This window comes from Anas platyrhynchos, chromosome 5 (genome assembly GCF_047663525.1).
Source record: "Anas platyrhynchos isolate ZD024472 breed Pekin duck chromosome 5, IASCAAS_PekinDuck_T2T, whole genome shotgun sequence".
NCBI classification, from domain to species: domain Eukaryota; kingdom Metazoa; phylum Chordata; class Aves; order Anseriformes; family Anatidae; genus Anas; species Anas platyrhynchos.
Window position 1 is genome coordinate 23,896,504 of NC_092591.1, and position 12,949 is coordinate 23,909,452.

Below are 12,949 nucleotides of genomic sequence, written 5' to 3' on the forward strand. Positions count from 1 at the left end.
ACTGCAACTCTGAACTGCTTGGCTCAGAGAGAGAAGGGAGGGAAAGCTGTGAGGGGGATCTTGTGGGGGTGAGTGGAGGTTTAACAAAGAATCACTTTAACAGAAACTCCTGAGTAATGGCTCTACCCCAGGCCAAGAATAACATCAGCTCAATGTCAGCAATTAGAAGAAGGCTCAGCCAGGCCCCATGGCCAGCTCCAGCCTCCTCACAGGCACAAGCCAGCTTATAGTCCTTTCCTGAGCAGCCACTGCTGCCCACCCAGAGCCCTTTGGATGCAGATGAAAGGAAGACCTCCTGCTCCTGCTGAGAGGGGCTGCAAGTAGACTGTAGGTGGGGGAATTCAGGGACAGAAACCACATGGCTAAGTGAGGACCCTGAGAGAAGGAGCGTGAGGGGCAAAGGCAGAAGGGCCTCTCCTTTAAGACACTCTCAGAAAAGGATGGGGGCAATTTGCTTATAAGCTGTTCTCAAGGACTCTGACTCGTGACTCATCCACTTCATAGAAGGGAGAGTGGGTGTTCACATGTTAGCTCTGTTCATGGTCTTGCTGAAGTCCAGTTCTGCCAGACTGTCCAGCAAATAGCTCTAAATCTATTTGAGAGCAGTCTCTTTTGAGTGGAGGCTTGTTCACGCAAACACTTCTCTTTAGCAAGAAAGCCTCTTGGCCACCACTCAGAAGAAAAAACATACCTCCTTCTCAATAATAACAAAGAAGAGAAAGGAGTGCATCAGTGAGCTCATTGTGACTTCAGAAGGTTCGCCAGGCAGGATGGAAATGGTGTCTTGCCTTGGCATCTAGAAATTGCTCAGAGCATCAATAATACAAAGCCATTTTCATATTTTCTCTGGCTCTTGGACATTCAGCCCGTCTCTTCTCCTTACAGTTGTGACAAAGGAGTCATATGCCTGTCAGTGCAAAGCAGTGAAAGGAAATCTTAAGTGTAGTAATAACAAAATGTGTAGGAGGCTTTGAAAAGATTTTCAGGGTTGCAGAAAAACTTGCACCCTGCATCAGGGTCAGTGGCCATGTCTCCTGCACACTGAAAGCTCTTAAAAGAAATTAACATATTTCTCCAAAAGAACGATGAAGATTCTCCAAAATATTTATTTAAGTCCACTAACATGCTATTTTTTGGTAACTGTATCTTATGAGAAGACATCCAGTAGGAGAGGAATTTAGTCACGATGAACCCTTGATGGGGTCTGTTTGCTACAGAGTGCACAGTTGCCAACATAATTTCAAAACCCCACGTTTAGAAACATAACATTGAAATATAACAGTGACCCAGCCTGAAGCACTACCCAAGAGGAACGCAAGTCGAAGCAGAACCGTGTCACCCAGTGACAAGTGACAAAGAACCATTGAGACTACAGACAGTTCTAAAGCCATCTGAGGCACTGGAAGTGAATGCCTTGAACTGGTGCAGAAAAGCAAGCAGCAGCATGCCAATAGCCAGATGAAGGAGGATGTCAATGTGGTATAAGAGGCCAAAGGGAACTACAGGTAATATAATTTCAATGTTCAGTGACTTTAATAATAGTTCTATTGTTGTAACACACTGGAAGAGCTACTTCCTTCACAAAAGCTGTGCCACATGCACATGTAGGACTCAAGTCAGTACTGCTATTATGTCGGAGGCAGGATTTTTCTGAGTTACCTGGTGCCGGGCTTGGCTTTGCTCCAACAGCTGTCGTGACTGAAGTTTCTGCTGCTGAAGTTGCTGCACAGCAAAATGCAGCTGATAGTTGGGGTGTGTCAGTGGACTCCGTGTCACAGGGGTGCAGCCACTGTTCTCCATCTCTCCTTCCCAGGCAAAACGATCACTCTCTGGAGCCCTGGGAAAAGAAAAGACATCAGTCTTTCACCACTCTGCTTTTAAGGACTCCTGCTTACAAGGCACTATCGCTCCTTACTATTTAGCCAGCTACGAATTTGTTTTAAGTTGCTCTGACAAGCACAACACCTGATACAGGTTATCATGTGCTAACTGCCACCTTGCTGAGGAGTGTTTTGAATTCCAGGCCAGAACTGCATTACCAGCTGTAACACCATGCTTGAGGGGAACAAAGAAAGACAAAAGAGAAGAGAAATTCAAAACTGGAGCATGTCATTGTCTGTGGCTGATTAGCACTGAAAAGAGGCAGCATCTCAACAGAAAAAGAAATGAAGATTCCCATCACTAACGAGATAAGTATCTATTTGGATTTGTAGAGATTTTGTTAATACACTAGAATAAGGCTTACACCAAGCACACGCATGCTGCACTGAGGGTGGAATAAAAGAGAGGCATGTAAAATAATATCCACAGAAGGGATAAAGGACTGGGAGGATGAGGTTGCAACTAGGGCATATTTTGACTCCACACAGTTACAATCCACAAGACCTGAGGGGACTCATAGGTTCATTTCTTTCATCATTTCAGTCATGTAAGCCTTTCCCAGAGGAGAAAAGGCCTCCTGCAAAGAGGTAGGAGTTCTTACAACCCAGGCTTACGTGGTGGAAGTTCAGCTGTGGCGTGCAACATGATAATACCGCCAGGAACTCACTGCCTTGCTTTGAAGTTCGTAAGCCGCGGCAAGAAGGCAGCACCAGCACACTTACACACAGGGCCCAGGGGCTTTGCAGAGAACAGGTGGCAGACTGACAGGGCCACAAGGTGTCCTGAAGAGGCTATGATGGCCCAGCGACCCACACACCCCCTGCTCACAAGACAGGATGCCATATGGCCTACTGAATCCTGACACTCTGGCTAATAAAACCTTCAAGCCTCAGTGCTCAAGCTTCCCAAGTTTCTGCTGATCTCTGTCATGTTTCTCTCAGCCACTCTTTCCAAACATTTCCTTTTGTTTCCCAGAGAAGACTCCCATTGTATTTCCTGCGTATGTCATAACTATCTGGGATGTAAAAGACACCAAGTGTTTCATGCCATGATTCAGAGTGTAGGTTATGGTTTTGGCAAGAGTCAACAGCAACCTCCTTGCTTCATGATTCCATCAAAGCTTAGAACCTAGATTCTCTGAATGTGTCTCAGCTTCCCTTGCAATCTTCATTATCACAGAAACCCCTTAAAATGCTCTGAAGAATGCTTCAAACACCACCAGAAATAACTGCCAGCACTACATCCTCTCCCTCAAAAATAACCTAATGTGTGCCTTTCAAAATAAATTGACGACAAGGACTCCAATTAGTAAAGGGTTCCTCTCCATGCTCATCTCCTCAACAACGGAGCAGTAAGACAACCTTGTGGAAAAGACATTAAGCCACCAGCATTTCCACCTCTTATGGGCCACTGGATATAGGTAACCTTCTCTAGACTTCTCTGTTCATGGGATCCCACCTTTGCTTCTTCACTGCTTTGCTTCCATTGCAGCCCAGTGCAATGCTGGATGAACTACTCTTGCACTCTGCCATCTTTTGTCACACCTCCTCAAGATTCTCAGTCTTTGAGTTATTTTCCTCTCACCAGCACTTGGAGAACTGCACTGTTGCTGGTGGTACTCAGGCCTTGGAACCGAAGTTGTGGAAGTCTGAATCTGGCTCTGAGGTTCACTCCCTTGGGAGAGTTTCTCCCCTCTTCTGAACCTGCCTTTCCCCTTCTGCCCTCCTTATGGAGCAGGGATCACCTCCTCTTAATGCTTTATACCATAACAGTTCTCTAAGGTCATTTGATGTCTGAAAATACTATTAAAAAACTAAAATACATACACTTAATAAATATCCCAGTTTTTCAGCATTCCTCAGTTTCCCCTCCTATAAAGCCTGATTTTTTTTCTCTTCCTTTCCTTCTAAGACTCTCTCAGGTGTTCCTTTTACTCTTAATTCTGTGAAAGAATCTCAGATACTTCCTCCTTTCTCTCTCCATCCTCAAACAAGATGAGCACTGGGTAACCTCTGCAGTGGTTACATTCAGGCCATGTGTATTCTTTTAACCTCCCCTAGGACAGTAATGGGGTCGTGGTTCTCTGCTACTGTGCTTTCATCTGCAATTGTTCAGCTATGGATCCGTGCATGCTGCTGGCCTTCCAGCACTGTCCCCTGCTGGGCACAGGATGCCACAAAAAGCACAGTTTAAAAGAAGAACATGACAAGGCACAAGGAATCTCTGAAATACTCACCAGCTGTCTCCTCTCCGATCCCAGCAGCTCACCACATGGGTTATCAGCAGGTTGGACTCAACTCCCACCCCAAGGGGAGTATCTGTTCCTTCCACGGCATGGATACTGACTCCATCACCCACCCACATATTACAGCTCCCTGGACTTCTCCCTCGTGTGAAGCAGCTGCAGTCTCTGTTACCACCTTCCAGTAAAGTTAGGGCACGCTCACAGCTGAAAAGCACAAAGGACTGTGCTGAGGTGTCCTTTGGAATATTGCTGGCAGTTACTGCAGGCCAGGCCTGGAAACAAACGTCGACTGCAGCAGGTACAAAGACGAAAAGCATTCAGGAGCTTCATTAAAGTCACTGTAGTGCTTAGTAAACAGTCTGATTAATTACTCATCAGCACTACTGAGAGATCATGACCTTCAATATCTCTGTTTTGAGGTAAACAATGTTAATTTGTCAATTTGCCTCGAGTCTTTCTCACACCACCAATTCCTCACTTGAGAAAAATTTGATAAGGTCACTCAAAATGTTCCCGAAGAAAGTAAGCCAACATGGGATAAAGGGGATACCTCTCATGGATCTGATAACTAGTTAAAGCATGTGAAACAAGAGCTAGAATGAAAGGACAGTTTCCACTAGGGTCCCATAAGAATCTGTGCTATGGTCTCTCCTGTTCAAAACACTTACCAATGGTTTCAGAACAGGGAAATAAATAAATAAATGGAAGTCTGCTGCTGGAAAAGTGAAAGTCACTGAGAACTGTGAAAAAACATCGCCTTACTAAATGATCAGACATCAAATCACTAGATGACATTCCACTTCACTACAGAGTTGTGCACCCAGAGAAAGGCAATCCTAGCTTTACACAGTAAGGGAATTTGAACCAGTCACTTCATGAAAAGACATTATAACTATTGTAGCTTTTTCTTTGAAAACATCAGTAAAATACACTCAAAAAGGAAATGCAATTTGGGCTTATGTTGTAGCAATCTCTTGATACTGAGGATAATTCTTCCCCATGTTTCTCCTCCCATCTCAGAAAACATACAGTAGGACTGGAAAAACTACAGAGAAATGATGATGTAAAGATGATCAAAGGTATGGAACAACTTATGCATTGAGGAATGACTAAATAAATAAGGACTCTTCAGCATGGAAAAAAAGACAACTGAAAGGAAGTATGAAAAATATCTTTAAAATCATGAGCTTCAGGGAGGAGAATGGGAAACAATTACTCCTTACACTACAAAACATAGGGAAAAACAAATGAAGCCATCAGGTGGGCAGGTTAAAACAAATGAAAGGAGCTACTTTTTCTCAGCACATAATAAAACTGTGGTTGCCTTCTTACTACAGTAAGATAAGGATGCCAAAAATGTACAGGGGTTCAAAAATGAATAGACAAACTAATGGAAGCAAGAGCCACTAATGCTATTTCTACACAAAGATACCAACTCCTAGCCAGAAAACCACTCAGTCCCACAGAGTACTGGGGAATTACCATCATGATTGTCATCTACTGCTCTTCCCTCGGGATCTGCCATAGGGCACTGTCTGAACAGGGTACTGAACCACAGTACTCCTGCTCTGAGGCAATGCAACCAGTTTTGTTTATGTTTCAGAGGTCTGAAACTAAACCTGTCTCAGGTCTCAATCAGATGTTAGAGAATTCAGTCAAGTTGCACGATTCATTCTAGAAATCAATATCTGTTCCAACGTCTCTCATATCTACCTCCAACTCAGAACCTGCAATGCATAAATTCAATCCTTTGATCCAAAAGAATGCTTGGGAAGCTAAAGATTGAGGCAAGATGAAATGAAGGAGAAAAAATTGATGTAAATGAAAACTACACTGAAGGTGGACCTGCTGATAGCCAAACTGGCTTTGTGCCGCAGATGTGGTATACGGTGACTGCAGTCTGTAGTACTGAGGGCCGCTGACAGAATGGCAAAACTTCAGTATCATTTCCTTGATCCTTATTTCTTTTGTTTTGATATACCAAGCTAGGGATTAACTGTTATAGGAATACAAACAATGCAGACTGATGGTCCAGTTTTTAAAAATGCACTGAGATTGCTGCCTGGATCTAACATTTGTTCACTTACATGGATTCTGAAATGCTTTCGTTTAGTTTCTAACCAGTTTTAATACATTTTTTTTCTAACTAATACAAGATTTATAGACTACAATATTTTTTTAGGATAGCATATTGCCCAGGTAAGCTTTGTTTAAACTACCTAAGTACACTCTTGAAACTATGCCTCCAAATCTTTAGGAAGTATTAAATTTAAAAAAAATAATAATAACACAAAACAAATCCCCCAAAACCACCTAACCTTTTTGTGCAGTGTAGACAGGCTCATATGCAACTGCCTGCAGTTCCAATACTTCTATTCCACACAATGCAGCACAAAAGCACCTACTTTTTCCTACATATGATACTGAAAACAGTTGCTTGCCTGAACAGATTTCATTCTCATGGCCTGCAAAATCCTTCTTTATTGAACATAATTGTTAGATACCAGGGGTTTTCCTTCTTTATAGATGGAATTCAATATAAATTCATTGTACTAAACTTCAAACATCTTTAACGTAAGCATTAAATACCTGACAACAGAAAGCTTGCATATTTGCAAGTCTTCAGATCCCTTTCATATATATGTAGTTCATCAGCAGTTTTGGAAAGTCCCCATATAGGATATTACATCTGAGGACAAGCTTCCCTTGGTACAGAAGAACTGGGCTTATGGTCTGAGACTCAATGTTCTGCTGCCAGTGTTGTGCTCAGTCTATTTGCCATGCTCACAGGAATGCCTCCATGGTGTGGATCCTCAGGCTCTGCCTGTCAGGTGATTTATCAAAGCATGATAGCACCTTTGTGCCCTTCCTGAAGTCAGCCTTTCTGCTGAGGGAAATCTGCAACAGACTCAGCACAGTAATGAAGGCTGGAAAAAGGCTGTAGAGGACCTCACAGCTTAATAGATCCTAAAGAATTTACATGGCAAAGAGACTCTAAAAATGCCCCAGCTGATGGAAAAGCTTTTTCACAACTCACACCTTTTTAGACAAAGTCAAAAATAACCAGAAGAAAACTCACACCCCCAGTGGAAACGAGGCTTCACTAGAGTTGGTACGCATAGGCCTTCTTGCTTTCAGTTAGGGATTATTGCTTGAACATTAATGATTCCCTGAATACGGATTTGCTCACATGTACAGACGACAGATATAGGCATAGATGCACACACATGCAAATGGGAAACAGAAATTCCTGCCTCTGCCACCAGAAGAGATTGGGTTTCATTCTGTCAGCCAGGCTGGTTGTGAGCAATCTTCTCACAGCTTGCTCAGGATTATTTATGGGTTGCTTAGTTTAGAGACCTGGCCAGGATTCAGACCTTCACTATGTACAGGAAATCTCAGCCTCGGCATTATGGCCCATCCTTTGTAAGCAAGATTTTGTCCTTCCAGCAGCTCTTAGGGCTACTCAGTATTTTTGGCAAGAAAGCCACTGTGTTCCTTTCTTTGAACTGCAGTTTTCATAAAGCCTGGGCCAGAATTCTCTCTTCCTCTTCACTGACAGCACAAGACCTTTCTGCTGCAAACTTTCTGCCTCACAAAAGGCACAGGTTTGCTTTCCAGAGCAATTTCAACAGAACTCCATGCTAGTATGAGCACAGCTCAGCCTAAAAGTGCTAGAACACCACGGACCAACCTTCAGGTTCACTGCTTCCAAATTCCCTTTCCTGTTTTGTTTCTCTACAAGGACTCTTTCCCGATTCATTACCCCCCTTCAATGTAAGCTACCCTTTCACAAACAACTACCTACACTTCAAATACTAAATGCTAATGCATTTCTTCTCTAAGGAAGAGATGAGGTGATCAGCTCTTACAAAAAAAGGAGGATGCTGGCTTCTGTCCCCACTTCAAATGGATTTAAAGGGAATACCAAGGATTGAAGCTGTAGTCAAGACCTCAGAATGCCATTTTCTGAGAATCCTGTAGTTACTATCTGACATACAGCAAGACCCTACTGAAAGAATGACTTCATTTACTTTAATTTCTGTTTCAGCTGAAGCCTTCTTCCCATGGCACAGCTGGGCACTTGTTTGATAGTGACTCCTGTGTGGCAGGCAACAATACCAATTCATACAGTGTGCTGGTGTTCCCCATATATCACTTATTAAGCAGGAACTTTTGAAACATTTGAAAAGTGCCTACATCCTACTGAAAGGCAATGCAAACTATGCTCAAATTACTTGTGAAAATGGCGCTTCAGCAGTTCTGAAAAAAATCCTTTATGTTTAACCCTGCTTAGTTTGTAAGAATTGATAGGATCGCAGCAGGAATCAGTAGAGCGGGAGGTCTGGCAAACAGAGAAAAAAATGATCCTCCTTTTAGACGAGGAAACAAGCTGACAATGATCTTTTACATCCTTTCCTCTAAAGGCTGGAGCTAAGGAATAGCAAGGGCCCTTGCTGGCAATAAGTGAACTCAGTGCATTTATAAATCAGAGCTCCCACCTTGCCAAGGAATGCAAGACAATCTCAGGCAGTAGTTTCTTGCCCACAGGGCATTCAGGTGGTATGACACGTCCAGGAAGCTTCCAGTACAAAGCTCTGGTGGGCACCAGCTGCTAGAAAGTAGTTGGAATAATAACTAATGACTCTGTCTAGCGTGGCAGCTCCCAGCATCCTGCTGACTTATGTTCAGGCACTCAGAAAAACACAGAACATTTTCTTTGGCACACTACAAGCTTCTTCCATCCCTAACAATAGGCCCTAGATTGGGGCTGGCTATGGAGCAATGATAAACATAGTGGGACAAAGCCCAGGACGCTGGGGGCCTGGCTGGGGTGCAGGACTGTCGGGCCTCTCGCAGCGCCGCTTGCCTCAAGGCCTTTCTTTGTCTCTTCTCCCTCTTTCCCTCCCCTCAGCTTCAAAAGCAATAAATTACAAATTTAAAAACAGAGCAACAAGCCTTTCAGAGTGGCTTGCTCCTGTCCTTTGCTGTTATCAGGAGTGTCTATGAAAGTATCTTTGGTATGGTTTGGTCAGCAAGAGCCTGCGTTTCAGCATGGTCTGTAGGTGTGACGGCTGGAACGTGCCAGCCCTAAAACACAGAGGGTAAAGAAAGTTAACTTTCCAAAAATCTATGGGGGAACAAAGCATTTTTGATATTCCTAAATGAGCTCTGCCTGGGGCTTTGGAGGTCTCCTGAAGGCCAGGGAGGTGTCCAGACCTCTCCCTGGCAGAGGTACCTCCAGCCGGGGAAGGGGCAGGAAGCAGCTGGCCCATATAAAAGGAAGGTGCCATCACCTGGCCTGCAATCTGCTTTCAGGCTCTGCAGGAGAAGCCAAGGAAAAACTTTCAAAGTTAATGTGCAGCCTGTGAAGGCTGCATTGGCACAGTAAACGTGTGGAACAGCATTTTGGGTTCAAATCCAGTTCAAAGTGACAAATACAATCTCCCACAGTGAAGGTGTTGCAGAGATGCAGAAGAGTTTCTGTCCCAGACCATCAATCAAACTTTTGCTTCTTTAGTGATGAGGCACAGATGCAGGCAACTTGTAATAGGTTCAGCCTTAGCTCTTTGGCTCCCTGCTTTCTCAGCAACCCAGCCTGCTTCTACCTACACAGCAGGTAGGAGAGGCACCAGGACATCTGCTGTCCCATGGCACAAAGACACAAGGCGCGTGTGAAAAGCTGGTTTAGGGAAAGAGCTGTGGGTTCTGCGGATTTAATACAATTCCCAGATCTAGATCCATTCACAGGTTAACTGTAATAGCTACCAGAGGCACAATTCAAACGTCCCAGAACATTTTAATGTGCCTAATTATTAGCAAATGTCAGGAGTCCCCCTCTGCTATTCCCACAATTCCTCCTTTCCACTGAGAGACTTGATGTTGTCACAAGAATTTTATTCAAAAACAAAGATGTGAGCAACAGCATCCAACTCATCTCCTTGTGGTGCAAGATTAGCACATGTTCCAGTGGCTGGAGGAGTTTCTGTGTCACACCCTCAGCTGCACACCATCGCAGGCAGGTACACATTCAAAGTCCAGAATTTTCCCTTAGATTCCCCATTAAACTTAGATTTTTGCTGTTTTACTGTAAAACCTTCTCCTTACTTTGGGTCTTAACCTTCCCTTCTAGCCTGATGTCTCCTTTGAGCTTAGCCAGCGTTCTTTTCATCTTCAACTCCATCTTCTTCCTTAACTCAGACCCTTCAGACCTGTGATCGTACATTGCTTTTCTCTGCACTTTCTCCACTTTATCACTATTTGGGGCTAGGAAGGTGCTCAAACCTGAACATATTATTCCAGGTGTGCACACGCGATCGCTATAGAGGGAAGGCCCGTTACCTTCCTGCTTCTTTATTTTATTCTGCAAGTACTATCCAAGTTACTGAGCTTTCTTTTCTGGAATATGCTGATATATAATATAATATGCTTTATTTTCTGCTCCCCAGCTTCTGTAAACTATTCCTGCTTTTTCCTTGCTATTGAGTAACCTGAGTTTTTGGAGCAAAACGAGGTTCTTATAACAAATACAAAGTACTGCCTGCTGAATTCTTCTGCAGATCAGGAATTAAGTGCACTTTAGGGTCCTGGATCTCTGTGTACAGGCAAGGCCATGAGGGTAGCAGGTTTGAAATCAGATGCATCCAACAGCTTTGTGGCAGCCTCGCAGAAGAAGAACAGGCTGTGATTATGGAACACCAGCAAACCTCTGCAGGTGAGCCCTAATCTACTTCAACTGTTCCGAGATTTAGCTGGCTTTATCAACCTGTTATTTAGAGGAGCATTAAACTTGCCAGTCTTAGTAAATGAAATGAAACATTTACCCTTCTGTAGAGCTATTTTTTTCTGCTGGGCCCCTGGCAGTGTTTTTGGCTCCAGTCTCTCTGATCTGGGGAATATGTGGCAGGTAAAAAACAGCTTGTTTTTCTTCTCTTTACACATGGCAGCTTTGAAATTCACAAGTAGAAAGACTAAATCAAGAAGAAAACCATCAGCCAGCTGGCTGTAAAGTTCAATGCCTCCATGCTGTTGCGGTTCAGCAAGCCACTGGAGAAGCAATGAAGGCAACAGAGTGCATCTCCTCTGTGTGACCTAGTTTAACAAGATCACGTAGCCTCAGTTAGTACAAACACTGAGGTGAAGCATATTGAGGGGAAGGTGCTGGCCTCATGATCCCTGCACATACTTTCATACCTGCAAATGCAAGCAAGGCCTGCAAAAACATTTTAATAACAAGATATACTAACACAGAAGCCTGGTATCATTCTGCTCTCGTAAGGGGAATCTTGGTGAAGATTATTTTCGTAAATTTCTGACATGAATTTCTGATATGAAGTTCAGATAGAGCAGATAAACTGAGTGAATTCACCTCGCTACTGTCTTGCTCTGCTTAGATCACAATACATAATTCAGAATTGGAGAAAGGGCTATGTAAGCACTCACCTTAAATTTGCTCATTTGTCCTAGTCCAGGGAGTTTCTGGGGTGAATACACAAACACACACCCCACACAATTCAATGCACCACGAACTCCAATGCAATGCTGTGCTACTTACAAAGATGCAAAAGGTATTCCTTGCTTCAGACGTTCCACTGTAAAATCCTAGCATCAAGTGGCTCAAAACAAATCATGGCTTGCACAGGCAGTAGGTAACCCTACTGAAAACCAAACTGGAAGAGACTGATGGGCTCTGTTCCTGACTATATGTTTATTAGTGCTTTATCCAAGCAGATTTTGCATTTCAGGATAGCAGCAGTATCACAAGAGGATGAAAACATAATAAATGGGCACCACTATCTGTCTAGAATATGCTTATGACTGGCTCTGTAATTGAAGATACTACTCTGTAACTCCCCTAAAAATGCATATTTCCTACCTCTCTCCAGAGGTGCAAGGGTTAAGCCGGGACCAGTAGGTTAGCCCTGCACCCTGTAATGCCTCCTTTGAAAAGCCGCTCACAGTTTACAGGGAAAGAGTGAGTGCAGCTGCTGTCCCAGCCAACATTTGGTTTCTATTACAGTGAATAAAAATCTCCCCCTCCCCCTTTTCTTTTTTTTTTCCCCTTTTATATTAAAAGTCCATCAAACACTTTTTTTTTTTCTCCTTAATATTTTCCATTAAGTTTCCTCCTGCGTAGGCTTTCCCAGAGTGCTGTGCTCCTTGCTCTATGTGCTCAAGCAGCAGCTGCAAGATCCCACTGGATCGGAGAATGGGGAATGAAGGGAGCAGCTCAGGCCCCTCACTCAGGTCTCAAGAGGCAAATGAAAACTTATAATTGGGCTAAACTGGTGAAATCCAGAGCATTTGAGAAGAATAAACAAAACAGGCTGCTGAGTTTGGTAGGATTAGGATGCGCGAGATGGGAGAGAGTGCTCAAAGCACTCTGCCCCTGCTCAAGAGCAGAAATACCCTGCAGAGCTGAACAACTCTGCCACTATTGACCTCCCAGAAGATGCAGGGCAAGATGGCATTACACTGCAGGGCTTCAAGGGTTCCTCCACGGTTGTCTTGTCCAAGTCTCATACCTCTCAAGGCCCAAGTGATTTTCTAGTTGTGTCATATGACCACAGAGTAGGAATGTCACGCTCTTTGTTACCTAAATATTTTAAAGTAATAAAAATAATAATCTAAAGAATATCACAAGCCTCTAAATTCTGAAAAAATTGCACTGAAGTTCATGAAAGCTTTGAGTTCATCAACTTTGTTTGACATCCAGTACACGTATCACCTTGTTCTGTGGTAGATGGAGATACTCTGATGTGCTTTTTTTTTTGATAAACCTCATAGCTTAGAAGGCCTGGTTATGGAAACAAAGCATGCTGA

The 12,949-nt window shown here is 43.5% G+C and overlaps 1 protein-coding gene across 3 annotated transcripts in view; it reads right to left on the bottom strand.

Annotated features, from left to right (window-relative positions):
- The window catches only part of TTLL5 (tubulin tyrosine ligase like 5), a 125,792-nt gene that overhangs the window by 24,796 nt on the left and 88,047 nt on the right, over positions 1-12,949 (bottom strand). For all 3 annotated transcript variants that reach the window (XM_038180219.2, XM_072038437.1, XM_072038436.1), the window contains one exon: positions 1,660-1,837. In XM_038180219.2, coding sequence (XP_038036147.1) covers positions 1,660-1,837 — 178 coding nt within the window. The remainder of the gene's footprint in view (positions 1-1,659; positions 1,838-12,949) is intronic.